Source organism: Aquarana catesbeiana, linkage group LG09 (assembly GCF_042186555.1).
Source record: "Aquarana catesbeiana isolate 2022-GZ linkage group LG09, ASM4218655v1, whole genome shotgun sequence".
NCBI classification, from domain to species: Eukaryota; Metazoa; Chordata; class Amphibia; order Anura; family Ranidae; genus Aquarana; species Aquarana catesbeiana.
The window spans coordinates 30,531,007-30,557,397 of NC_133332.1; the positions used below are offsets into that span (position 1 = coordinate 30,531,007).

At 45.6% G+C, this 26,391-nt stretch overlaps 1 protein-coding gene across 2 annotated transcripts in view; it reads left to right on the forward strand.

Annotated features, from left to right (window-relative positions):
• Window positions 1-26,391, forward strand: part of LOC141107454 (uncharacterized) — a 61,355-nt gene that overhangs the window by 25,126 nt on the left and 9,838 nt on the right. For both annotated transcript variants that reach the window (XM_073598191.1, XM_073598190.1), the window contains exons 2-6: window positions 1,832-2,350; window positions 7,771-7,896; window positions 16,101-16,178; window positions 18,237-18,395; window positions 22,528-22,666. In XM_073598191.1, coding sequence (XP_073454292.1) covers window positions 1,922-2,350; window positions 7,771-7,896; window positions 16,101-16,178; window positions 18,237-18,395; window positions 22,528-22,666 — 931 coding nt within the window. In that variant the 5' untranslated portion in view covers window positions 1,832-1,921. The remainder of the gene's footprint in view (window positions 1-1,831; window positions 2,351-7,770; window positions 7,897-16,100; window positions 16,179-18,236; window positions 18,396-22,527; window positions 22,667-26,391) is intronic.

Genomic DNA, 26,391 nt, shown 5'->3' on the forward strand with positions numbered 1-26,391 from the left:
TGCAAACTATGGGCTATATACTGTTTTTTTTTTTTTGTTTTTTTTTTTTTGTACTACTACTAATGGCGGCAATCAGCGGCTTAGATTGTAAGCTCTAATGCTGCATTCACACCTGAGTGTATTATTTTCAGGCAGAAAGTCACGTGTTTTTGCCACGATTTTTACAGAGATTTCGCCGCGATTTTTTTACAGGTCAAAAAGTCGCCAATGTAAAAAGCAGAAAAACGCCCAAATCTGCCCGAATTGAGCTACAAAAAAGCTCCAGAACTTTTTTGAGCTTCAGGCGACATGGAGTGGAGATGTGAACCATCTACATTATGATTACTATATTTATCGGCGTATAACACGCACAGGCGTATAACACGCACATTCATTTTAAGAGGGAAGTTTCAGGAAAAAAACTTAAATTTTAAATAAGGAACTTTGAAGCAAAATAAAGGTCAGTGCCCATCTGCAGCCTCACCATTGCCATCAATGCAGCCTGATCAATGCCAATCTGCAGCCTCACCATTGCCATCAATGCAGCCTGATCAATGCCAATCTGCAGCCTCACCATTGCCATCAATGCATCAGCCTCACCATTGCCATCAATGCATCAGCCTCACCATTGCCATCAATGCATCAGCCTCACCATTGCCATCAATGCATCAGCCTCACCATTGCCATCAATGCATCAGCCTCACCATTGCCATCAATGCATCAGCCTCGCCATTGCCATCAATGCATCAGCCTCGCCATTGCCATCAATGCAGCAGTCTCGCCAATGCCATCAGTGCAGCCTGATCGATGCCCATCTGCAGCCTAGAGGGTACAGGGAGGGGGCGGGACGAGTGCCGACAGATTACATACAGTGAGAATCTCCTTTGATAGACAGAACAGTGGTCCAATGGCTCCCCAGGAGACGGGACTTCCTATTACAGAGGCCGCCAAGTAAACAGAAGTTTCTCACTGTTTGTAACCTGACGGCACTCGTCCCACCCCCTCCCTGTCCCCTCCGAGGCAGCTAAAATTGAAGTATTGGCGTATAACACGCACACACTATTTGCACCCGATTTTCATGGTGAAAAAGTGAGTGTTATACGCCAATAAATACAGTAATTTGTTTTTTTTTTTCCCACCTCCAGCGTTTTGGAGCTTCAGGCTTCAAGCTACAAAACCCTGAGGTGTGAATGGAGCCTTACAAACAGGGTCTTCTGATTCCTCCTGTACTGAATTGTATTTTAACTGTATTGTCTGCCCTCATGTTGTAAAGTGCTGTGAAAATTGTTGGTGTTATATAAATCCTGTATTATAATAATAATAATATAATGGGATTCCTATAGTGCGGTGGACAATCTGACACTAACTGACACTGGGGGAGAACTAACTAATGGACACTGACATCACCATTGTCACTAATACAGTGATTAGTGATACTATACACTGTCGCTGTACTAATGACACTGGCAGGAAAGGGGTTAACATCTCAGGTAATCAGGGAGTTAAATGTGTACTTAACTATACTGTAATGTGTGCTGCTTTTTTTTACTAAAGGTCTCTTTGTTTCTTATCCCTGCTTTGCACAGTCCATTGTTTTCAAAAGATGAACTTGGCCTTTAATTTTTACTCCCTTCCCACTGGCCGCCTCCCAGCCCTTTTAAGGGTTCGAAAGGTGGGCTTTCAGGTCATGTGACCACTGTGATTGGCTGTTACACAATTGGAAAGCTCCCGATTGCTAGTATGCAACGGCAGCTTTCCGGTAATCACCGGCTGCATACGTGCGTTCGGCCGGCGTGAAGAGGTTGAAGTATTTCTGTACAGATCGCTTGAACATGTCCCCTTCATTTTACAGGGATTATCTCTACAGATGTAGCTGTGGAACACGGTGGAGCTTGATTTAAGAGTCAACACCGGCACGATTGAACCTAAACACCTCCCAAGCATGGCGGGACCCTCTGAGAAAAGAGGGCGAGGGCGACCCATCGGAAGCACAAAGAAAGTCACCGTCATCTCTCAAATAAATTCGCTGCTGAATGGGCCACAAGACGTCCCCGCAAAAAGAGCGCGAGGTAGACCGCGTTTAATCAGACTACCCGCTGTGGACATCCCAAAGGCAAATGTGTCAGAGGGTCCAAGAAACCAAATCGCAGGACACGAGGAAGACTCGAGGAAAGCAGGCCTCCTGAGGCTTCGTAAATCGGCGGCTAAAGATATGATGGTGATAGAGAACAGAGTGGGACCTCATCCATTGGTGAAAATAGAAAAGGCTGTGAATGTACCAATCGCATCAGTCAGATATCAGAGTCCAGCTCATCACACCAATATGATGAAAAAGTACACCGATCAAAGGAGCCCGAGTAAAAGTCTACTGGTACGGTGACAATTTATGATAAATATGACACACACGGGTGTATTTATAAAAACTAGACATGTGCACTGTTGAAATATGTGTTCATTTTTATTTCATTATTTTTTTTTTTTTTTCGTTTTTGTTTTTCTTTCGATTTTCGGGTCATTCGTTATGATCGAAATTCGTTAGTTGGAATAAATTCGTAACTTCCGAAAAATTTGAATTCATTGGGGTTGATTTACTAAAGGCAAATCCACTTTGCACTAGTGCACTTAGAAGTGCAGTCCCTGTAGATCTGAGGGGAAGAACTTAAATGAGGGGAAGCTCTGCTGATTTTATTATCCAATCATGTGCAAGCAAAAATGCTGTTTTTTATTTTCCTTGCATGTCCCCCTTGGATCTACAGCGACTGCACTTCCAAGTGCACTTGCAGTGCAAAGTGGATTTGCCTTTAGTAATCATGTTCCATTCGTTTAGATGTGGTATTCGTTATTTCGGAAATAATAAATAACTATTACATTTTATAGGTATTGGAATTTCCTTTCAAATTTTGGCTGTTCAACGTAAGGTATACAAATTTATCCGAAGTTACTAATTATCCTAAATATTGAATGCCGCATCTAAACGAATGGAACGTAACAAATCAATAATAATCAAGAATAATAATAATAATGAAAAGTTTATTATTATTAATTTGTTACGTTACATTCGTTTAGGTGCGGCATTCATTATTTCGGATAATTCGTAACTTCGGATAAATTCGTATACGTTGCGTTCAATAACGATCAAATTTGAAAGGAAATTCCAATACCTATAATTTAACAGTTAGTTATTATTAATAGTTATTATTTTGGATTTTTGTTAACCATTAAATTATAACTATTAATAATAACTTTAACTGTTTTAAATTATAGGTATTGGAATTTCCTTTCAAATGTGGCCGTTAGTGAGCGCTACGTATTTATCTGAAGTTACACGAATTATCCGAAATAATGAATGCTGCATCTAAACAAATGGAACGTAACAAATTAATAATAAACTTTTCATTATTATTATTCTTGATTATTATTGTTATTAATTTGTTACGTTCCATTCGTTTAGATGCAGCATTCATTATTTCGGATAATGAACGAATGGAACGTAACAAATTAATAATAATAATAATAAACTTTTCATTATTATTCTTTATTATTATTTATTATTATTAATTTGTTACGTTCTATTCGTTTAGATGCGGCATTCATTATTTCGGATAATTCGTAACTTCGGATAAATTCATATCCGTTACGTTCACTGACAGCCAAATTTGAAAAGACATTCCAATACCTAAAATTTTAATGGGTAAAGTTATTATTTGTTATTTTGGATTTTTGTTCTTTTGAATTTTCGGATTTTCACTCTTATTTCAAAATTTTCATTTTCGGGAAAAATGAAACGGGTTTTCGTTAACTTTTAATATTTCGGAATTCATGAATTTGTAGATTTTCGGCGAAAAGCGAATTCAGAACGAAACGAATTGTACATGTCGAATTAAAAACCTTTCTGTGTACGATGAACGTGACAAACCTTTGCACAGCCTAGGGTTGCCACCCATCCGGGATTCACCCGGGCAGGCCGGGTTTTGTATCGTGTGTCTGGGGTTTTAGGCCTCATGCAAGCTGGACGTTATAAAAACGCTAGTGGAGTTCGCTGTAGAATAAGTTTTGCTGCATTATTTTTTTTTTTTTTTTCAGTGTTATTTTAGCTTTTTTTTTTTTTTTTTTTTTTTTTTTTTTTTTTATAGCAAAACTATACCCCCACAAAAGGTTATGGCCCAAAAATTATGATAAACGCAGAGTAGTTGTGTGTTTTGTTTTTTTTTTTTTTTTGGCTTTTATCAGAGTTAGAGTGTTTTTACAGCTGAAAAACTCCTCTCAAAACCCATTAGTTCTGGGGGGGGGGGGGGTCCAACCAGAAAACACCCCTACCAAAAACATGCTGACAACAGCCTATGGACACATAGGATAACATGCTGGGGAGTTTACTGGCTGTAGAAAAAAATGCAGCTGTAAAAACCTCCAGGGTGCGTGAGGCCTTAGACTGCCTGTGAAACCCAGACACATTATTCAGACCAGACTGTGACTTGGCTCCATAAATAGCACAACCGCCGAGTGCACAGGCATGCGCATGGGCCCGGTATGCACACCCTAATCACCAGGGTTGCCAGACTCTCTCTCACTGCCCAGAGTGTCAGCACAGTCCCCGTCCCCCCCCGCACTTTATCTGCTCCTCCTCCTTCTGCCCCCTCTGTGTCTGCCTGCCCACACTCCAATCCCCGGCATGCTGTACCTCAGAAAACAAATGTGTGTGTGCTGGAAAATCTCAGCAGCCAGCAGATACATTGTGCATGAAAGATGCCAATGCCTGAGCTTCCATCCTCGGGTGAATAAGCTCACCATCCACTGTCTGTGACAAGTCGTCGTCCTCGCACCCCCCCCCCCCCCTTTCCTTCGCTCTCCTGCCTGGAGCGAGTGACTACACTAAGGTAAGGGGTGCTCTGCTGACTCTGATTTAAGGGGGACTTTGGGAACCCTGATTTAAGGAGGAATTCTGTAAACTCTGTAAGTGGGGGGGGGCTTTGGTGAGCAGAAACCCCCTTGCATCAGAGTTCCCATTTACACCAAAGTCCACAGCACTCCCCGTTTTTTTTTTTTTTTTAATTTTTTTTTTTTTTTTTAATTGCCGTTTGGCTTGAAGAAAAGGTGGCAACCCTAGCACAGCTGCAACAAAAAAAATGGCAGTATTTTGTCTAATATAATCATTTCCTATGGTCCTTGGCACCATCTAATTCCCATCATGCAGTATTTTTCCTGACAGAGGTATTTCAGGAAAAATATCACATTTATGGCCACCAGGTGACACAATTATAGGAAACAATCGTATTACAGAAAACGCAGCCGTTGTTTCATTGTGGCTATGCGAATGGTTTGTTACCTTTGCACAGCAAATATTTTCATAGATAGAGCCCAGGACAGGGGTCAGGCACACAGGCCAGTAGCTATAGCAGTAGAAAGGTGTCCACAGTAACCAGCAAGATGATCCACAAACAAGCAGTGCATAAAATAAAGCAGAGGTATGGTGCTAATGCCCGATAAGATTAGATTTTTTTTTTTTTTTTTTTTTCAGAGTTACCTGGGGGGGCGGAAAGGTAGTCGCACAGCTGTACTAGCAATCATGAGAAAAGATGGTCCACATCGCTTTGCTTGCTCTTTAAGATCTTCATAATGTATTGATTCTCCATAAAAGACACAGCGACAGACAGCAGATGTAAACGTGTTTCAGCCCACATCTGCTGTGTCTTTAATGGAGAATCGCTACATTTTGAAGATCTTAAAGGGGTTGTAAAGGTAAAAGTTTTTTCACCTTAATGCATTCTAAAAAACATCCGACAATACCGGCACCCCCCCCCCCCCCCCCGTTTTACTTACCTGAGCCCTCGAAAGTCCCGCGCTCGCCCCCGACATCCTCCTCGCCCGCTCACTCTGGCCGTTGAATGGTTACAGTGGATGGATTGAAAGCAGCGCAGCCATTGGCTCGCGCTGCTGTCAATCACATCCAATGACGCGGCGCGCCGGGGGGCGGGGCCGAGTGATACCGCAAGCAGCTATGGCTGCCAGCTGTATCGCGGGAGCGCGCCCGCAAGCACTCAACACCATGCGAGGGAGCTCGCATGAAGGTGTTGAGTCCTTGCGGGGGGGGGGGGGGGGCGAGATGGCCGCCGAGGGACCCCAGAAGACCAGGTTTGGGGCCACTCTGTTTAAAATGAGCTGCACAGCGGAGGTAAGTATAACTTGTTTGTTATTTAAAAAAAAAATCTTTGGTGATTCTTTAAAGAGCAAGCAAGGCATTGTGGACCATCTTTTCCCACACAAGCAGGCCCCCCCCCCCCCCGGACTAATCTGGGTCACAGGATCTAAGAACTAGCCAGAATTCACCGCAGCTCTTGATGATGGAATTGAGTTTCGCAGTGATGTTTAGTACCAGGTCGCGGTTCTCAAGATCGCTCCACCCGGAGGTGTGCAAGCTGGGGTCTTGTTACATATGTAAGCATGTAGGGATCAAGCAGAAGCGTAGTCAATGAACAAGCCAAAGGTCAGTAACCAGTGGTAGAGAAAATACAGAAAGCAGCGGGAGCTCAAAAAGCAAGATATCGGCTGGAAAGGAGCACAATAATCTAGCAAACAGGAAGTGCAGAGACATGGCTTAAAGGGGTTGTAAAGGTTTTTTTTCCCATAAAAATAACAAACCTGTTATTCTTACCTGCTCTGTGCAAGGGTTTTGCACAGATCAGCCCCGATCCTCCTCTTCTGAGCTGCCCTGCCAGCACTCCTGTCTCCTTCCCTCACGGAGAGCCGCTGTCTCTGGGGGGCACCCGTGCGGGCGCGCTCCCAAGTCCCACTGCTGCGTCTGTTGACACAGACAGCAGGACTAGGCCCCGCCCCCGTGTCACTGGATTTGATTGACGGCAGCAGGAGTCAATGATGAGAGAGACAACGGCTGAAGCCGCTGGGTTTGTGCCCATCGCTGGAACAGATCGGGCGCAGGTAAGTAAAAGGGGGGGAGAGCTGCAGCAAAAAAGCTTTTTCACCTTAATGCATAGAATACATTAAGGTGAAAAACCTTGAGGCTTTACAACCACTTTAAGTCAGAAGTTCATGGGAGGAGCAAGGAGTTCAAGGTAGGGCTGGGGAAAAAATCGATTTGAATCGAGTTGAAAGGTCAAATCGATTCAAATTTTCAGCAAATCCATTTTTTACTTTTTTTTTTTTTTTTTTTCACCAGGACCGGCTCTGACATCACACTGGTCCTGAGGAGCTGCGGGCAGAAGTTTTTAGGTGAGGTGAGGCCACGGCTGCAGCCTAGTCCGCGAGGCCGGACGCCGCGGACTAGGCAGAAGCCGCGGCCTCGCCTAAAAACTCCTGCCTGCAGCTCCTCAGGACCGGCGTGGTATCCATCAAAAAAAATTTTGAATCGTGAATCAAGGTTTTTTTTTTTTTTTTTTTTTTTTTTTTTTTTTGTTCTTTTGTTTTTTTAATCGCAGATTTTTTTTTTTTTTTTTTTTTTATTTTTTTTTTTTTTTTTTTAAGAAAATCGCCCAGCTCTAGTTCAAGTTTCACCAGAAACAAGATCTAAAGTAAGGTTGACCAAGGGATCAGGCAGGGAGCTTGGCACAGTAAGAAGAGCAACCACCAGAAGGAGCCGAGGACCTGGGTTTGTATACGGATCCTCGCACTCCATAGAACGACGGTGGTAGAAGACAATAAATGAGAATTATTGTTGTGGTGGGAAGTATGGCTCACAGGAAGGGTCATTTGGATGGATGTAAGAGCTTGGTGCAGCTTGACATTCTGTGGTGTGGTATGGAGCTTTCTTCTACAGAATTCTCTTTTTCTTTCCTTAAGGTTAACAAGCATCTCAAGACTTCCTTGCAAGCTTTCGGCACAAAAAGAGGACGAGGGAGACCCAGAAAAGACTCTTCAACAATACCAAGGAAGCCTACAGATCTCGCTGCAATAACAGTAGTGGTGGTAAGTGGTGAAGCATTCAGACTGGTAGAAAATAAGGGCTTTAAAAGCAGCTTGAAGCAGGTCAACCAGGTCAAAATCACCTGCAATTAACCACTTGCCCTCCGGGAAGATTTACCCCCTCTGCATGACCAGGCCGTTTTTCGCGATACAGCACTGCGTTACCTTAACTGACAATTGCGCGGTCGTGCGAAGCTGTACCCAAATAAAATGTATGTCCTTTTTTTCGCACAAATAGAGCTTTATTTTGGTGGTATTCAATCACCTCCTGCTGTTTTTTTATTTTTTGCGCAATAAACAAAAAAAAGACCGACAATTTAAAAAAAAAAAAACATTTTTTACTTTATGCTGTGAAACATTTCCAATAAGAAAAAATGGAAATAATTAAAATTCCTCATCAGTTTAGGCCAATATGTATTCTGCTACATGTTTTTGGTAAAAAAAAAAAAAAAACAATCCCCAATAAGTGCATATTAATTGGTTTGCACAAAAGTTATAGTGTCTACAAACTATTGGATATTTTTATTTTATTTTACTAGTAATAGCAGCGATCAGCGACTTATAGCAGGACTGCGATATTGCGGCGGCCAAATTGGACACTAACTGACACTTTTGACACACTTTGTTGACCAGTGACACAAATACAATGATCAGTGCTAAAAAAAAAAAAAAAAAATGCACTGTCACTGTACTAATAACACTGGCTGGGAAAGGGTTAACAGGGGCAATCAAAGGGTTAAATGTGTGCCTAGAGAGTGCTTTCTTATTTTACCGCTGTTTAAGCGGCGCTTTTGCACTGCTTTTCAGCTGCTAGCGGAGTGCTTTTAACCTCAAAGAAGGGGTTAAAAACCCCTGTGTTGCGGCGCATCTAAAGCGCTTTTCAGGTGCTTCAGGAGTGCTGCCCATTCATTGTAATGGGCAGGGACGTTTTGGGCGCTGTATACAGCGCTCCCAACCCGCCCCAAAGACGCTGCTTGCAAGACTTTAAAGCGTTTGTAAAGGTGTTTTTTTTTTTTTTTAAAAATAACAAACATGTTATACTTACCTTCACTGTGCAGCTCGTTCTGCACAGAGTGGCCCCGAACCTGGTCTTCTGGGGTCCCTCGGCGGCTGTTTCAGCTCCTCCCCGCAAGCATTCACCACCTTAATGCGAGCTCCCTCGCACGGTGGTGAGTGCTTGCGGGCGCGCTCCCGTGATACAGCCGGCGGCTATAGCCGCTCGCTGTATCACTCGGCCCCGCCCCCCGGCGCGCCGCGTCATCGGATGTGATTGACAGCAGCGTGAGCCAATGGCTGCGCTGCTTTCAATCCATCCACTGCAGCCAATCAGCGGCCAGGGTGAGCGGAGGAACAGATGTCGGGAACGCGAAGCTGACTTTCGAGGCGTCAGGTAAGTAAAACGGGGGGCCTGGGGGCGGCGGTTCTGTCAGAAGTTTTTTCACCTTAATGCATAGAATGCATTAAGGTGAAAAAATTTTTACCTTTACAACCCCTTTAACGCCCCACAAGCGCACCGCTCAAGTGTGAAAGCACTCGGGCAGTTTTCATGGGAGGCAGTTTTCAGGCGCTTTACAGTCGCTATTTCTAGCGCTAAAACACCTGAAAACTGCCTCAGTGTAAAAGGGGTCTAAGGGAAGGCAAAGAGCCGTGTCACAACACAGAATCAATGCTTTCCCTACTGACAGAACGGCGATCTGCAAAACTGAACAATCGGTGGGTACAGGCGGACATTGAGTCTGCGGTACCCGCTGCTGGGCTCCTGCTGTTTGTGATCACTTCAGGAGCGAGCCACATGTGCGCCCTAGACCCGGAAGGGCCACTTTGCCTCTGTATATTTGAGTTATATGGTTGACAAGTGGTTAATTCTGCCTTATTTGCCTATCAGCACTGGTCCTAATGTCTGCTACACAAAATGAGAAAATCAGACGAATGATCGTGCATGGTTTTTTTTTTTCTGTATAAGAAAATTACCAAATTGTAGCAATAAGATTATCACTCCATTATTGCCATTTTTACATTTTTTATCCTGAAAACAATGTTTGTTTTGTTTTTTGTTTTTTTTCCATTTTTCGTTGAATACGAAGACTGTTTTTGTCGCCATTTTTCCTTTCCGGGTTGTTCTCTTGTTTCCGAGCATGTGCAGTCTTGGTCACTTTTTTACGAACGAATACTGTGCTGATTAAACAAAAATTGTTAGTTCTTTTATCTTCCAAAAATATTTGTTTTGAGCTTGTCACTTCGGATATTTTCGCATGAACTGTCGTGATCAGCTCTTGAAAGCTGTGTACTAACGAGTAGTAGGGATGCACCAATGCCGGTATCGGTACCAATACTGAGTACTTGCACAAGTACTCGTGCAATTGCTCCCAATACCCCAAAATCGATTCCTTTTGCGGAGCGATATGAGCTCAAATCGCAAGCAAAGAAAAGCTGCTCCTTTACAGCATTCTGTTTATTACTACAATATGGGGGAGCTACATGGCAGATCTATTTTAGATGTATTATGCCAAGTAAACACAATAAGAAAATCGGATGAAAAACACAACCCATTCAGAGCGATTGTCCGATAATCTATTCATTAGGGTTGCACCGATACTTGCCGGTTAAAAAAAAAAAAAAGGTAAGAATACAGATACTTTACAATGTAATTTGAGCCCATAGAAAATGAATGTCCGCAAATCGCACTGCAAAGAATCATATGCACTTTTAACAGGAATGCGGTGTGATTCCTGTCCAAATCGCATGTGGTTTCCCCCACCACTCCTGCGTGATTCCAGTATTGAAAGACAGGGAAGCGCCAAGTGCAGCAATGGGCAAACAAATTGTTTAATAACCGCTTGCCGCCCACCGTCAAATGATGGAGGAATGGTGCGGCCCTCGTTCTGGGTGGACGTCATGTGACGTCGCCCCGGAACGGCCGCTCCACGCCATGTTGCTAGGACACGGCGCTACCCCGATCTCTGTAAAGAGCTGCGGCCTCTACTCTTTAACCATGTGATCGGCTGTGTCCAATCACAACCAGTCACATGTAAACATGAAAATGCCAGTAATCGTCTCATCACCTCACATTGACAGTGTGTGGCGAGGAGAGCCGATCAGCAGCATCTCCTTGCAGGGGACGTGGAGACATGTCGTCAGTGCCCTGATTACAAAAAAGTGCCACCAATCAGTGCCCATTAGTGATGCCAGTCAGTACAGCCTATCAGTGCTGCCCATCATTGCAGGTTATCAGTGCCCATAAGTGAGGCATATTAGTGCCTCCTCATCAGTGCCACCTAATCAGTGCCCATAAGTGCCACCTCATCAGTTCCCATCAGTGCAGCCTATTGGTGCCCATCAGCGAAGGAGAAAAACTACTTATTTACAAAATTTACTGACAAACTCAAACTTTTTTTTTATTTTATTTTTTTTGTAAAAAAATTAAAAACTCAGTAGTGATTAAATACCTCCAAAAGAAAGCTCTGTTTGTGTGATGCACATAACGAGTAAAAATGTCACATTGTTACAGTGGAGCATGACCGTGCAATTGTCATTCAAAGTGTGACAGCGCTGAAAAATGGCCTGGGCACGAAGGGGGTGAAAGTGCCCAGTAGGCAAGTGATTAATAAAGATGTTATGTTATCACAACTTGCATGTTTAAAGTACATAAAATATCTTGCATGTCAAATCCAAAACCACAGCCTCTTTCGGTGCTCACAGGGCTGGAGGAGATGTATAAGCGGTTCGCCCCCTAGCTGACATCACTTCCGCCCCATACCCACAGGGGACCCGGAACTTCCTACGTCTCCAGCCCTGTGAGCATCGCAAGCGGCTGTGGATTTGGATCTGACATGCAAGATATATTGTGTACTTTTATCATATGAGTTGTGATAACATAACATTTTTTAATAAACTGTTTGCCCTTTGCTGCACTTCTCAGATGGCGTTTCCCTGTCTTTTTATACTGGGATCACAGAGGAGTGGTGGGGGGAAAACCGCAATTTGGACAAGAATCTCACCGCATTCCTATTCAAATTGCATGCAATTCTTTGCAGTGTGATTTGAGCCCATTCATTTTGTATGGGCTCAAATCCCATTGCAAAGGTATCGGTATCGCCGAGTACTTGACCAAATGTATCGGTACTCTTTCTTGCCAGTAAAAAAAAAAAAAATGTATCAGTGCAGCCCTAACGAATAGTCGTATCACCTCCTGCTGATTCTAAGCCCACACAGTATTACCACTTCCACTCCACTGCCCTCCTATAAATCCCCCCGCCTTACCACCCTCACCCTCCTACTACTCCTAATGTCTGGGGACATCGCACCAAACCCTGGCCCTCCCACACCCAATTCACACCCCCAAAATTGGCTGTCTACCTCCTCCAACAGTAGTCATAACTCCCACCTTCTCGTCCCTATTCCCCTGATTCCACAAGTCAGGCCCCCCTCTTTCATGTGCCCTCTGGAATGCCCGCTTGGTTTTCAACAAAATAGCTTCGGTCAATTACCTTTTCCTCTCCCTTAATCTATTTGCTATTACCGAAACCTGGCTCCAGGAATACGACACTACCTCTCCATCTGCCCTGTCCAACAGTGGCCTCCTCTGGACTCACTCCACCAGACCCAGTGGACGAAAAGGAGGTGGTGTCGGACTTCTCCTCTCCCCACAATGCACCTTCCAGGTTCTTCCCACACCTCCCTCTCTTTCCCCCTGCTCTTATGAAGTGGACTGCTTTCGTCTTTTCTCTTCAGCTTGCCTGAGGGTCGCAGTCATTTATTGGCCTCCTGGACACAGTGTCACGCTTTCTGGATGAATTCTCTGCATGGCTACCCTACTTTCTCTACTCTGAAGTACATGCCATCATCCTAGGTGACTTTAACTTTCCAATCAATGTTAATACTGCAACCACTTCTCAACTGCTCAACCTAACCTCCTCTTTTTTAACACAATGGACACAAACCACCACTCACTCCAACTGCAATACTCTCAACCTCGTATTCTCCCATCGCTGCACTCCCTGCAACCTCTCTAACACCCCCTTTCCTCTCTCTAAACACAACCTTATCATTGTCTCCTACCTCCCATGCTGCCAACCCACAAACCACTACTCGCAGAAACCTTCGCAACCTCAACCCTTCCCTTCTGCATTCTGCTACTGATGGCCTTTATGACAAAATCACATCCCTGTCCTGCCCAGACCTAACCACTTCCATCTACAACAACACGCTGTCATCCTCCCTAGATGTACTTGCTCCTCTTTCTACAAGCAGAACCAGACCCCATCTGCCACAACCCTGGCAAACAGACGACACCAGAAGTCTCAAGAGACGCAGCCGCGCTCTTGAGCGAGCATGGCGTAAATCTAAGTCCCTGCAAGACTTTACCCTCTACAAATCTGCCCTTCTCAAATACAACTCCTGCCTCCACACTGCTAACCCTCAGGGAGGTGATAGCGGAGGAGGGGCTTTATTTCCAGAGCACATGGACATTACCCACGCCGCGCGCGGCACGATATAAGTAGTTGCGGCCGCAGCCGCCCACTGCCTACTATGCCTGAGCAGAGTGATTTATTTGTACACTGCTCTACTTCAGTAAATGCTGTGAACTGAGGGAGAGACTGATGAGAGATGGCTGAGAGGGCTCGGCAGGGTTCTTCCAGGCAGCGAGTGGCGGTGCACAGACAAGTGGCACACAGTGATACTGACAGACTTTAATGGAAAGAAGGTACAGCTCCCAGACTTCCCGACTCTGTGCTTATCATGATGATCATAGCACATACTTTATGGCTCTGGGTCAATGTCGCATGGCTGTTGGGTGCTGACTTTGTTCACTTATGGCTGTATTACAGTACATCCATAGTGAAGTCAATCCCAACAGCCATGTGACACTGACCCAGAGCCATAAAGTATGTCCTGTGATCATCATAAGCATGACATGCTAGTTTACACTTGTGTTTGGGGGAAGGGGGGCAGTAAGAACTTGCAGCTGGGCCATGTCCACCCCCCCCCCCCCGACTACCTCCAGGTCTGTGTAGGTCTAGGAAAAAAAAAGGGGAAAGGACTGCGTCCTTATCTATTTTTCCAGACCTAAATGTGACGGATCAGAGGTTGCCTGATGTAAATGGATATGAGTGCATTTACATCTGGCCACCCATAGAGACATCACCAGCCCACCCCTATCTGCTGTGTGGTATATGTGGACACAGACTGAGTGGGCATGGATTTCAAAACACTGACATCTTTCCTGATCGGCTCCAATTCAGCTGGTAATTGGCTCACGAATTCCCTCCTTTAGCGGAGTTATAACAGACTGGTGAAAGATAAATATCACTTAAAGCGGAGTTCCGCCTAAAAAAAAAAAAAGTCAGCAGCTACAAATACTGCAGCTGCTGACTTTTAAAATAAGGACACTTACCTGTCCTGGGAGCCCGCGATGTCCTCATCCGAAGCCGACCAGTCCCTCGGCTCCGGGTGCGGGCGCCGGCATCTTGGGTAAGGGAATCAGGAAGTGAAGCCTTCGGCACGAGTCATGAAAATGATAGACCCTTCATTTCTTTCGGCAAATCTACAATCTGCAGGGGATCAAATAATAATTTCCCCCACTGTATATATGTGATCCTGCATTTCCAGGTAGCAGGAGCGAGTGCGCGCCGCTGTCGCATAGCTCCCGCTGTGATTATGATGGGACCCGTCGATCATTTGGTACACAGGCAAAACAGTAGTCTGTAAACAAGGCAGATCACCGTTCTGTCAGGAGGGAAGACATGGATCCTGTGTTCCTGCTAAGCAGGGACATGGATCCATGTTTTCCCCCTTGTACAAGCACCTCCCCCACAGTAAAAAAAAAAAAAAAACACACCAGTTAGGCACACATTTAACCCTTTAATTTCCCTATATGTTTAACCCCTTCTCAGCCACTGTCATTAGTACAGTGACAGTGCATATTCTTAGCACTGTATTAGTGTGACTGGTTCCCACAGTGTCAGTTAGTGTCAGATTGTCCAGCGCAATATCGCAGTCCCACTATAAATTGCTGATCGCCGCCATTACTAGTAAAGAAAAAAAATTTCCAGTATATATCCCATAGTTTGGTTTGCGCAAATGTTATTGCATCTACAATCAATATACACTTATTGGGATTTCTTTTACCAAAAACATGTAGCAGATTACATATTGGCCTAAATTGATGAAGAAATTTTTTTTTGTTTATAGTGCAAAAAATAAAAACTGCAGACGTGATCAAATACCACCAAAAGAAAGCTCTATTTGTTGAGGGGGGGACATCAATTTTATTTGGGTGTAGCGTCGCACGAACACGCAATTGTCAGTTAAAGTAACGCAATGCCATACCACAAAAAAATGGCCTGGTCATGAAGGGGGGGGGGGGGGTAAACCTTCCAGAGCTGAAGTGGTTAAAGACTGAGGTTAAAGGATCACTAAAGATGATTTGTTTTTTTTAATATATAAACATGTTATACTTACCTATACTGTGTAGCTCGTTTTGCACAGAGTGGCCCCGAACCTGCTCTTCTGGGGTCCCCCGGTGGCTGTCTCGGCTACACCCCCCCCCCCCCCCCCCCCCCTCGCATGGTGTTGAGTGCTTGCGGGCACGCTCCCGTGATACAGCCGGCGGCCATAGCCGCTCACTGTATCACTCGGCCCCGGCACGCCGCATCATTGGATGTGATTGACAGCAGCGCGAGCCAATGGCTGCGCTGCTTTCAATCCATCCACTGTAACCAATCAACGGCCAGGCTGAGCGGCGAAGAGGATGTCAGGGGCGAGCGCGGGACTTTCGAGGGGTCAGGTAAATAAAACGGGGGGCGGTATTGTCGGATGTTTTTTCACCTTAATGCATAGAATACATTAAGGTGAAAAAACTTTTACCTTTACAACCTCTTTAGTTGCATCACTGATGAGCGCTCCATCTAGTGGCTAATCTACATATTTATTTATTATAATAACAAATATTAAAAAAATTGCAATAAATGACTCCAAAATATCCACTCTCTGAAAATACACCATTTGTTTTTCTGTTGGGCTTCACTCACAGGGGTTTACGTAAACGCACGCCCATGCAAGAGCCGTGATTGAAATGAGACCTAAGCTTTGATTCTAGTCTGTAGTAGTAACCGTGGTAGACATGTGACTTTGGGTATTTATAGACCTTTGCAACAAGATTCACATTAACATGATGGCTGCATCGCCTATTCAATGTCTGTCTGTAGGAGGAGTTAAGACGAGGACGAGGACGGGGACGAGGGCGAGGACGACCAAGGAAAGCGCAGCCAAGAAAACGAGACCAGGTTTGTTTATTGCCTTTGTCTTTTTCCATCCCACCGATAGAGTCCGTTCCCTTTTTATTTTTAGTTTTGATTTTGCTCTCTTGCTTGTTGAGCTGCCAATTTGAATCACCTTTTTGTGTTCCTCTTCTCCCAGGAAAACATTGTGTTCACAATACACGTGTTCTTCATTAGTGTAAAACTGATTACTTACAAATCTAAAACACATTTTAATTGCAACACTTTAAGACGCCTTTATAAAGGCCAAAATTTTAATTTTTGTCTATTTTATGGGAATATTTCAGTGAAGTTTCTCATTTAGCTAGGCCATGATGTACACTATATTACTAAAATTATTGGGACGCCTGCCTTTACACACACATGAAATGTAATGGCATCCGAGTCTTAGTCCGTAGGGTTCAATATTGAGTTGGCCCACCCTTTGCAGCTATAACAGCTTCAACTCTTCTGGGAAGGCCGTCCACAAGGTTTAGGAGTGTGTCTATGGGAATGTTTGACCATTCTTCCAGAAGCGCATTTGTGAGGTCATGCACTGATGTTGGACCAGAAGGCCTGGCTCGCAGTTTTCACTCTAATTCATCCCAAAGTTGTTCTATCAGGTTGAGGTCAGGACTCTATGCAGGCCAGTCAAATTCCTCCACCCTAAACTCGCTCATCTATGTCTTTATGGATCTTGCTTTGTGCACTGGTCCAAATCATTTGGTGGAGGGGAGATTATGGTGTGAGGTTGTTTTTCAGGGGTTGGGCTTGTCCCCTTAGTTCCAGTCACATTTGGGCGGCATGGTGGTGTAGTGGGTAGCACTCTCACCTAGTAGTAAAAAGGGTCGCTGGTTTGAATCCCAACCAAGACCCTACCTGCCTGGAGTTTGCATGTTCTCCCTGTGCCTGTGTGGGTTTCCTCCGGGTACTCCGGTTTCCTCCTACACTCCAAAGACATGCTGGTAGGTTAATTGGCTTCTGTCCGAAATTGGCCCTAGTATATGAATGTGAGTTGGGGACCTTGGATTGTGGGCTCCTTGAGGGTAGGGACCGATGAGTGTGGCGTGCTAATGATATAATAGATGAGTATCTTAATGAGATACACTGTACAGGGATAGGGACAATTGTAGACACTCACTCGGGTTGTACTGGATGGACTGGTGTCTTTATTCACCCTTACTAACTATGTAACTCTTAAGGTGTCAGCATACCAAGACATTTTGGACAATTTCATGCTCCCAACTTTCTGGGAACAGTTTGGGGATGGCCCCTTCCTGTTCCAACATGACTGTGCAGGCCAGTCTAGTTCCTCTGCCCCAAACTCGCTCATCCATGTCTTTATGGACCTTGCTTTGTGCACTGGTGCGCAGTCATGTTGGAACAGGAAGGGGTCATCCCCAAACTGTTCCCACAAAGTTGGGGGCATGAAATTGTCCAAAATATCTTGGTATGCTGACGCCTTAAGAGTTCTCTTCACTGGAACTAAGGGGCCCAACCCCTGAAAAACAACCCCACACCATAATCCCCCCTCCACCAAATGATTTGGACCAGTGCACAAAGCAAGGTCCATAAAGAAATGGATGAGCGAGTTTGGGGTGGAGGAATTTGACTGGTCTGCACAGAGTCCTGACCTCAACCCGATTAGAACACCTTTGGGATGAATTAGAGCGGAGACTGTGAGCCAGGCCTTCTCATCCAACATCACTGCCTGACCTCACTAATGTGCTTCTGGAAGAATGGTCAAACATTCCCATAGACACACTCCTAAACCTTGTGGACGGCCTTTCCAGAAGAGTTGAAGCTGTTATAGCGGCAAAGGGTGGGCCAACTCAATATTGAACCCTGCGGACTAAGACGCCATTAAAGTTGATGTGGGTGTAAAGGCAGGCGTCCCAATACTTTTGACAATATACTGCATGTAGGATCAGGACCTTAGACTGTAGGCTCCTTCAGGACAGGGACTGATATCATCTACAGAGTATGTAGCGTGCTGGATAAATTGTCAGTACTATATAAATACCTGTAATAATTAAATAAAATGTTAGTGAGATGTTGTACATTTTTTTTCTATGTCATTCTTAGGTTGCCCGTTTCAACCATGAGATCTGGAATGGCCCGGTGCAGTACGGGCAATATCAAGACATGGACCTGTTTCCGTCTTCTACTGGTTTCCTCAACTCATACAGGCCGAGGAACCCAACAGAGATGGCGGTTGGCCTTGCAGACACTGAGCCTTTACAGGTAACTAGTAACAGAGAGCTTTGTACTGCCTGTTTAGGTATTGGGGTGGATTTATTAAAGGCAAACAGACTGAGCACTTTGCAAGTGCAGTTGTGCTCTGCAAGGGAATTTGCCCCAGAGCTTAGTAAATGAGGAAAAGCTCTGCTGACTTCCGTCATCCAATCACGTGCAAGCAAATATGCTGTTTTTGGTTTTCTTTTTTCTTTTTTTTTTTGCATGATTGGGTATTCTTTGCAAACTGAAGCTTTTACCTCATTTACTAAGCTCTGGAGCAAATGCACTTGCAGAGAGTCTATTTGCCTTTAGTAAATCAACCCCACAAACTCAGTGCTAGCTACGTTAATCAGGTTTAGAATTAACATATAGGTGTCTCCTACTTTATGACCATTATCCTGAATTCCTTTTAAAGTAAAATTCCAAAAAAAAAAAGCCCCCTCTCTTCTCCTAACACCTGTACTCTCTAGGGGTGCTGAAATTAATCGCTGCATCGCGATCCGGGTGTCCCCGATGCGGCATCGATGCATACGACCAGAAAATCGATTGCCAGGTGACGTCATCCCGACTTGCCCCGCCCCTCCAGGGAGAGCGATCCGAGCGTATTGGTAAAATTACCATGTTTTAATCCTGTGTTACAATGAATGAAGTGCCCCGCTGTATGTGCTTTTTAAAAAAATATGGAACTTCATACCGAATTTCACAGTACACAACATGCCGCTCATGTGACTGCCTGGCCCGGCCCGCCTCTCTCCTCTCATGCCTCTGCTGAGTCCTGACGTCAGCGGGGAATTCTCAGCCCCGCCCGCCTCTCTTCTGATCTTATAGCTACAGACAGCGGGCGGGGCTGAGAATTCCCCGCTGACGTCAGGACTCAGGAGAGACATGAGACGTGAGAGGCGGGCCGGGCCATGCAGTCACATGAGCGGCATGTTGTGTACTGTGAAATTCGGTATGAAGTTCCATATTTTTTTAAAAAGCACATACAGCGGGGCACTTCATTCATTGTAACACAGGATTTATTAAAACAGTCATTTTAACAGTAAGTAGAGTACAAATGTGTTTTGTACTCTACTTACACCTACTACACACTCCGTGCTGACAGTTCCCTGTCTTCCCCTTTGCACATTCCACTGTGTTAACTCCTAGTGTACTGGAAGGTGCAAACAGGAATGCCAGGGAACCGTCTGTCAGCACCAGTGGCGGCCCGTGCATTGTAGGGGGGGGGGGTAGTGAAGTGGTGGCTGCATTTGACGGGCACAGTGAGGCTGCAATTAATGGGGGAGGTTCAGTATTTTTCAGTTTGTTTGCGCCCCCCAAAAATTTTGAGCATCAGCTGCCACTGGTCAGCACAGAGACAGTACAGGGAACTTCACAGGGCTGTTTGTCAGCTGTGGATTGTGATCCCTCCTGACCTCCCAGCAGCAGTGTGTGAATATCTGTACCCTGTAGTGCACTTTTTAAGGGAGTGAGGTTATTTTTAATTCAAAGCGGAGTTCCAGTCACTTTTTTGTTTATTAAAAGTCAGCAGCTACAAAAAAAGTGTATCTTCTGACATTTAATAAAGACACTCACCGTCCCACAATCCAGCGACGTGGCCACCCAAACCCTCCCTTCTATCCCCCGCCTGTCCACGGTGCTAGCAATACTACTGTGGGCATCCGGCTGTGACAGCTTGCATCTTCGCAGCCGGGTGCGCATGTCTCACTGCGCTGTCATGCATAGCCGGCAATCTTTTGGGACGTGTGACGTGTCCTAGAAGATTGCACGGAGGAAGGGCCACCTAGGCGGCCCAAGCGGAAGTGGGGACTCGTCAGTAATCGTGATGCATCGCGGAATCGAATGCCTTAATTTTCAGCTTGTTCCGATCCAGTCACATGATCCGGATCCTTGTCAGCACATGAACTGATTGGCTTCTTATGCTTCTTCTCACTTTCACAATTTAAGCCCTGCTGTAGGGCGACTGCAAAATACCAGGTCACATTTGGGTGCCGACCAGCGACGTACCCATTCATTATTTTCTTAAAAATTCATCAAACAATACCCCATAATGACAATGTCAAAGAAGTTTGTTTGAAATCTTTGCAAATGTATTAAAAATAAAATACAAAACAAATCCCATGTACATAAGTATTCATAGCCTTTGCTCAATACTTTGGTGAAGCGCCTTTGGCACCAATTACAGCCCAAAGTCTTTGAGTATGATGCTACAAGCTTGGCACACCTATTTTTGATTTCTCCTAAAGTTTCTCCTATTCTTCTTCGCAGGACCTCTCAAGCTCCATCAGGGTGGATGGGGAGCGTCGGTGCACAGCCATTTTCAGTTCTCTCCAGAAAAGTTCAATCTGGTTCAAGTCTGGGCTCTGGCTGGGCCACATTTAAAGCGGAGTTCCACCCAAAAATGGAACTTCCGCTTTAAGTACTCTTCACCCCCCTGACATGCCACAATTAGCATGTCATTTTTTTGGGGGGGAGGCGGGGTACCTGGTTTGGAGTGGGACTTCCTGTCCAACTTCCTCATTCCGGGCTTCTAACCGCCTAGGCGATTCCTAGGCGACCCCTCCCTCCCGGCAATGTTCTGGGACACGTGAGAGGTCCCAGAACATTGCCTGGCCATTGACGTAGTGCGCGGCTCGCGCATGCGCAGTGCGCGCCCGGCTGTGAAGCCGCAAACTGTCACAGCCGGGCAACCACACTCACAATGTCGGCTCTGGTGGAGAGGAGGGGGAGAGAACGGAGGCTTCGGGCAGCCGCATCGCTGGACCGTGGGACAGGTGAGTGTCTGTTTATTAAAAGTCAGCAGCTATACCTTTTTACAGTAATAAACTAAAAAAAAAAAAAAAAAGTGGAACTCCGCTTTAAGGATATTCAGATTTGTCCCGTAACCACTCCTTTGTTATCTTGGCTGTGTGCTTAGGGTTGTTGTCCTGTTGGAAGATGAACCTTCACCCCAGTCTGAGGTCCAGAGCGCTCTGGAGCAGGTTTTCATCAAGGATGTCTCTGTACATGCTGCATTCATCTTTCCCTCAATCCTGACTGGTCTCCCAGTTCCTGCCGCTGAAAAACATCCCCACAGCATGATGCTACTGCCACCACCATGCTTCACTATAGGGATGGTATTGGCCAGGTGATGAGCGGTGCCTGGTTTCCTCCAGACCTGACGCTTGCCATTCAGGCCAAATAGTTCAATCTTTTCAATCGTTTCATCAGACCATAGAGTTTTGTTTCTCGTGGCTTGAGAGTCCTTCAGGTGCCTTTTGGCAAACTCCAGACGGGTTGTCATGTGCCTTTTACTGAGGAGTGGCTTCCATTTGGCAACTCTACCATACAGGCCTGATTGGTGGAGTGTTGCAGAGGTGGTTGTTCTTCTGGAAGGTTCTCCTCTCTTCACAGAGAAATGCTGGAGCTCTGTCAGTGACCATCTGGTTCTTGGTCACCTCCCTAAGGCCCTTCTCCCCCAATCGCTCAGTTTGGCTGGGCAGCCCACTCCTTGGAAGAGTCCTCATGGTTCCAAACTTCCATCTACGGATGATGGTGGCCACTGTGCTCATTGGGACCTTCAATTTTGCAGAAATTTATCTGTACCCTTCCCCAGATCTCTGCCTCCATACAATCCTGTCTTGGAGGTCTACAGATAATTCCTTGGACATCATGTCTTGGTTTGTGCTCTGACATGCACTGTTAACTGTGGGACCTTATATAGACAGGTGTGTGCCTTTCCAAATCATGTCCAATCAACTGAATTTATCACAGGTGGACTCCAATCAAGTTGTAGAAACATCTCAAGGATGATCAGTGGAAACAGGATGTATCTGAGCTCAATTCTGAGTGTCATGGCAAAGGCTGTGAATACTTATGTACATGGGATTTCTTTGTTTTTTTTATTTTAATACATTTGCAAAGATTTCAAACAAACTTCTTTCACATTGTCATTATGGGGTATTGTTTGTAGAATTTTGAGGAAAAGAGTGAATTTAATCTATATTGGAATAAGGCTGTAACATAACAAAATGTGGGAAAAGTTTTGTATTTAGTATCACAATAAGGGATTTTAGTGGCCTCTGATAACAGTATTTAGGGAACATGTTTGCTTTACACTGGATTCTAATTTCTTATATTAAAATCTTGTTTTCTAAAGGTAAGACAGGAAGCGAGGTCTCCCAGCCTGGATCTGCAGGGCGGCTGGGTGAGCAGAGAATGGATGAACAAGGAAGAAGACCTTCCCTGCTGGGAGACGAAGCCGCTGGCTCCAGAGTGGTCACCAGAGGCAGCAGAATGTAAGTACTTTGTACATATCGTGTGCAATAATGGTGTGATGGAGACATTAGGATCCTTTACCAAGATGTTCTGCACATACATTCTCCCATTCTGTGCCAAGCTTCAGGAACAACAAGGATTCTGACCCTTTTATTGGCTAGTTTCGGAGACACAGAACTTTAGAACCTGGCAACTGTGTAACCATCACTTGCAATTCCATGTACACTATATTACCAAAAGTATTGGGATGCCTGCTTTATATGCACATGAACTTTAATGGCATCCCAGTCTTAGTCCGTAGGGTTCAATATTGAGTTGGCCCACCCTTTGCAGCTATAACAGCTTCAACTCTTCTGGGAAGGCCGTCCACAAGGTTTAGGAGTGTGTCTATGGGAATGTTTGACCATTCTTCCAGAAGAGCATTTGTGAGGTCAGGCACTGATGTTGGATGAGAAGGCCTGGCTCGCAGGCTGCTCTATAATTCACCCCAAAGGTGTTCTATTGGGTTGAGGTCAGGACTCTGTGCAGGCCAGTCAGGTTCCTCCACCCCAAACTCGCTCATCCATGTCTTTATAGACCTTGTTTTGTGCACTGGTGTGCCAGGGCTCCAGTCAGGAGATGAGGGTTTATTTTAACTACTTGACCTCAGGAAAATTTTCCATCCTTCATGACCAGAGCATTTTTTGTGATACGGCACTGCGACGCTTTAACTGACAATTACGCGCCCGTGCGACATTGTACCCAAACAAAATTGGCGTCCTTTTTTTTTTTTTTTCCCCACAAATAGAGCTTTCTTTTGGCGGCATTTGATCACCTCTGCAGTTTTTTATTTTTTGCACTATAAACAAAAAAGGAGCGACAATTTTGAAAAAAAAAATATTTTCTAGTTTTTGCTATAATATAAAAAACATTTTTTTTAAAAAAACAAATTTCTTCATCAGTTTAGGCCAATTTATATATTTTTCTACATATTTTTAGTAAAAAAAAATCGCAATAATCGTAGATTGGTTTGCGCAAAAGTCATAGCGTCTACAAAATAGGGGATGTATTTATGGCATTTTTAATATTTTTATATATATATATATATATATATATATATATATATTTCTCCTCATTAATGTACACACAGCACCCCATATTGACAGAAAAACACAGAATTGTTGACATTTTTGCAGATTTATTAAAAAAGAAAAACTGAAATATCACATGGTCCTAAGTATTCAGACCCTTTGTTCAGTATTTAGTATAAACCCCTTTTGATCTAATACAGCCAGGAGTCTTTTTGGGAAAGGGGCAACAAGTTTTTCACACCTGGATTTGGGGATCCTCTGCCATTCCTCCTTGCAGATCCTCTTCAGTTCTGTCAGTTTGGATGGTAAACGTTGGTGGACGGCCATTTTTAGGTCTCTCTAGAGATGCTCAATTGGGTTTAAGTCAGGGCTCTGGCTGGGTCATTCAAGAACAGTCATGGAGTTGTTGTGAAGCCACTCCTTCGTTATTTTAGCTATGTGCTTAGGGCCATTGTCTTGTTGGAAGGTAAACCTTTGGCCCAGTCTGAGGTCCTGAGCACTCTGGAGAAGGTTTTTGTCCAGGATATCCCTGTAGTTGGCCGCATTCATCTTTCCCTCGATTGCAACCAGTCATCCTGTCCCTGCAGCTGAAAAACATCCCCACAGCATGATGCTGCCACCACCATGCTTCACTGTTGGGACGGTATTGGACAGGTGATGAGCAGTGCCTGGTTTTCTCCACACATACCGCTTAGAATTAAGGCCAAAAAGTTCTATCTTGGTCTCACCAGACCAAAGAATCTTATTTCTCACCATCTAGGAGTCCTTCAGGCGTTTTTTAGCAAACTCCATCCGGGCTTTCATGTGTCTTGCACTGAGGAGAGGCTTCCGTCGGGCCACTCTGCCATAAAGCCCCGACTGGTGGAGGGCTGCAGTGATGGTTGACTTTCTACAACTTTCTCCCATCCCCCGACTGCATCTCTGGAGCTCAGCCACAGTGATCTTTGGGTTCTTCTTTACCTCTCTCACCAAGGCTCTTCTCCCCCGATAGCTCAGTTTGGCCGGACGGCCAGCTCTAGGAAGGGTTCTGGTCATCCCAAACGTCTTCCATTTAGGGATTCTGGAGGCCATTTTTTTGTAACCTTGGCCAGATCTGTGCCTTGCCACAATTCTGTCTCTGAGCTCTTCAGGCAGTTCCTTTGACCTCATGATTCTCATTTGCTCTGACATGCACTGTGAGCTGTAAGGTCTTATATAGACAGGTGTGTGGCTTTCCTAATCAAGTCCAATCAGTATAATCAAACACAGTTGGACTCAAATGAAGGTGTAGAACTATCTCAGGCTGGGTTCACACTGGTGCGACATGACAGCCGTCCTACTTTGGATCCGACTTTGCCCTGCGACATGAAGCCGGCATGTGTCCGACTTTTGCCAATGCCCGGCACTGTGTTTGGTATGAATCTTTAGGGGGAACTCCGCGCCAAATTTTAAATAAAAAACCGGCATGGGTTCCCCCTCCAAGAGCATACCAGGCCCTTGGGTCTGGTATGGACCTTGATGGGAACCCCCTACGCCGAAAAAAACGGCGTGGGGGTCCCCCCAAATCCATACCAGACCCTTATCCGAGCACGCAGCCCGGCCGGTCAGGAATAGGGGTTGGGACGAGCGAGCGCCCCCCCTCCTGAACCGTACCAGGCCGCATGCCCTCAACATGGGGGGTTGGTGCCTTGGGGGAGGGGGGGGCGCTGCGGGCCCCCCACCCCACCCCAAAGCACCCTGTCCCTATGTTGATGAGGACAAGGGCCTCTTCCCGACAACCCTGGCCGTTGGTTGTTGGGGTATGCGGGCAGGGGGCTTATCGGAATCCGGGAGCCCCCCTTAATAAGGGGGCCCCCAGATCCCGGCCCCCCACCCTATGTGAATGAGTATGGGGTACATGGTACCCCTACCCATTCACTTAGGGAAAAAGTGTCAATAAAGAAAAAAAAACACTACACAGATTTTTAAAGTAATTTATTAGACAGCTCCGGGGGTCTTCTTCCGGCTTCGGGGGTCTCTACGGTTCTTCTCCGGGTCTTCTGCCGGGCTCCTCCGTAATCTTCTGTTCTTTTGCCGCTCTTTTGCTATAGCGGAGGAGCCCGGTCTGCTGCCTTCTTCTCTTCGGGTGTCTCTCCGGTTCTTCTCCGCGCTCTCCGGGTCTTCTGCCAGGCTCCTCCACTATCTTCTGCTCTTTTGCTATAGCGGAGGAGCCCGGTCTTCTGCCTTCTGCCTCCTGCCCTCTTCTCTTCTTCTGATGTTGACACGACGCTCTCTCCGGTTGGAATGCACTCTAGGCGCTCCGCTCTGACTTATATAGGCGGTGACCACGCCCCCTCATGCCGTCACAGTCCCAGCATGCCCAGGGACTGTGACGGCATGAGGGGGCGGGGTAGCGCGCCCCCACCAACCCTCCCATGTTGAGGGCATGCGACCTGGTACGGTTCAGGGGGGGGGGGGGGGCGCTCGCTCGTCCCCACCCCCATTCCTGACCGGCCGGGCTGCGTGCTCGGATAAGGGTCTGGTATGGATTGGGGGGACCCCCACGCCGTTTTTTCGGCGTAGGGGGTTCCCCTCAAGGTCCATACTAGACCTAAGGGCCTGGTATGCTCTTGGGGGGGGGGGGGGGGGGGGGGGTTTTATTTAAAATTTGGTTCGAGTTCCCCCTCAAGATCATCTGAGCACAAATCGCGTGCCGA